Source organism: Sardina pilchardus, chromosome 4 (assembly GCF_963854185.1).
Source record: "Sardina pilchardus chromosome 4, fSarPil1.1, whole genome shotgun sequence".
NCBI classification, from domain to species: domain Eukaryota; kingdom Metazoa; phylum Chordata; class Actinopteri; order Clupeiformes; family Clupeidae; genus Sardina; species Sardina pilchardus.
The window spans coordinates 8,863,976-8,866,475 of NC_084997.1; the positions used below are offsets into that span (position 1 = coordinate 8,863,976).

Below are 2,500 nucleotides of genomic sequence, written 5' to 3' on the forward strand. Positions count from 1 at the left end.
GGCGAGACGGCGCTGTGTCCTGCGTCTGCAGCCTCCACACACAACAGCTGCCCTGCTGCCCAGCCCCACACCAGCACTCATCAGTCAGCCCCAACAACCACCAGGGACAGACAATCTCTCTCTCTCTCCCTCTCTCTCTCTCTCTGTGTGTCTCTCTCTCTCTCCCTCTCTCTCTCTCTCTGTCTCTCTCTCTCTGTCTCTCTCTCACTCTGTCAAATTCAAATTCAAATTCAAATGAGCTTTATAGGCATGACTTACAGTAGAAGAGTAGTGTTGCCAATGCCATCATACAGTGCAAACAGATGCAATATCTGTGTTTTGGATCCATGGAATGGTTCAATAAAAGGGGTTTTAAACGTCTCTCTCCATCCCTCTCTGTCTCTTGCTCTCTCTCTCCTTCTCTCTATCTGTCTCTCTCTATCCTTCTCTCTCTCTCCCTCTCTCTGTCTCCCTCTCCCTCTCTCTCATCATTCCTCATCACCATTTTCTCTTCTCTGTCTCAGTGTTTCTTGAGCAGCACCGCTCATCTTCTGTCAGGCTCCAAGAGAGTATCTCTCAGCTTCCTCCTCCTCTGGCCTTATGCACTTCTTCTCTGTCTGCCTCTGGCCTGCTCTCCGATGTGTCTTCTCTTCACTCCATTTCCCCTCTCTCTGTACTTCACAAGCTCTCTGAGCAGGCACCGTGCAGCCGGCCCTGGCACAGCTACTCCCCTCCACCCCTCCACTTATACACTCACTTGCACGCCTGAGATCACTCACTGCCTCCTGTAGGATACACACTCAGTCCAGCCTCATCCACTCATCCACTCACACACTCACACACTCACACACTCATTTGCTCCCTGCCTCACTCTCTTCCTCACATCCATCCATACTGCATCACTCGCCCACTCTCTCATCCGTCCATTGCCTCCACTCACTCATCCACCGACTCGCTCCAGTGTGTGCCTCAGATCCAGCCAAAACCGACGCGGGCGAAAAACATCGCCCGAGCTGACCGACACATTTCTCTCCACGGAACAGCCTAGAATATGAAAACAACTTGGCCTACGCTTTCAAACACCACTGCAAAAAAAAAAAAAAACGCTTGAGGTGCTGGCCAGCAGTTCAACAGTCCTGCAACAGGGACATCCAACAACAACAACAAATCATTTTACACGGAGCCGTGTCCTGACCCTACACTTTACTTTGGAAGCCGGACTGAGGAGGCGCTCGGGCCAGAGAGCTATTCTGTTCCGTGCAGGAGAACTTTATTGCCTTGGGTGAGCGGCGCTAAATAGCACATCGATACATCACGGCGTGACAAGACTCCACTCTGATTACCACGTGTCAACACGAGGGGGGGGAGGGGGAGAGACGTCTCCCCCCGCCGACATGTGCTGCGGCTTTTGATGGGCCGCAGAGTTCCTGCCGCCATCCCCATCCGGCCCGGGATCGGTACGTAGTTATTAAAATGCACAGCAGCGCTAACACAAAACCGCGGGCTGCCACCGCGGCTCAGCCAGCGAGCGAAAGCCACAGCGTGCCTTGGGCTCCTGACTGAGCGATCACACACACACCACTCCAGGGTGCACTTGTGCCAGCCACCCGGGGTGCCACCTGGGCCCGCAGCGCGGGTGCCCTCTCCATGCTGAAAGCGGCGCAGCTGATGCCCTGCACTCACCTGCCACGGAGTTGGGCCGGGGCATCATGAGGCCGGCGGAGCTCTGGGCGGGGTACTGCACGGGGCCCTCGGTGGGGGACGTGGGCGCCATCGTCGTGGAGACCGCCACGGAGAGGGGTACGGCTGCTGTCGCCGTCGACAAGGTTGTCGAGGTCGAGGGCATGGCTGTGGTCAAGTCCGCTCTGGTGGTGGTGGTAGTGGAGGTCGTGGCGGAGGTGGTGGTGGCGTTGTCGGCCGACGAGCTGGCGGTGTCTTCCTCGGCCACGGGCGAGCAGGTGTCGGGCCGGGCGGCGAGTGGCACGTGCCCGTGCGGCTGGGCGCCGCCCCTCATGCTGCTGCCGCCGCTGCCGTCGCGACTCCACTCCAGGCTGGAGCCGCTGCGCTCGTCATTCTCCGACGAGCTGGTGATGGTGGCTAATAGGGAAACACACACACACACACACACACACACACACACACACACACACACACACACACACAGACCAGATTATTACACGGCTCTTCTGAGTGCTACAGAAAGTTCCATTCACATAAATTGCCTTCCCAGCGTTCGGAGGTCTGTTAAAACTATATAATGACTGCTGCAAAGGATATACAGTAATGATCGCTGTCAATGGCAACGGGTTTTGTGCTTTTGATTCATGTCTTTCAAGTAAGACGTTGCTACGCAAAACGCTGTCAAGTAAATCCCTTCAGCACTTACTTTAAAATAAATCCATTCAGGACGAAGCAAGAACCCTCTGCTCTAATGACAGACGGACAATACATTATCCTTACTGTACACATGGCCTAGCTACACACTAAATAGACCAGGAGAAATGCTGGTACTGAAACACCT

The 2,500-nt window shown here is 55.1% G+C and overlaps 1 protein-coding gene across 2 annotated transcripts in view; it reads right to left on the reverse strand.

Moving 5' to 3' along the window:
* Positions 1 to 2,500, reverse strand: part of tanc1b (tetratricopeptide repeat, ankyrin repeat and coiled-coil containing 1b) — a 118,646-nt gene that overhangs the window by 51,543 nt on the left and 64,603 nt on the right. For both annotated transcript variants that reach the window (XM_062534024.1, XM_062534023.1), the window contains exon 7: positions 1,663 to 2,076. In XM_062534024.1, the coding sequence (XP_062390008.1) occupies positions 1,663 to 2,076 (414 nt within the window). The remainder of the gene's footprint in view (positions 1 to 1,662; positions 2,077 to 2,500) is intronic.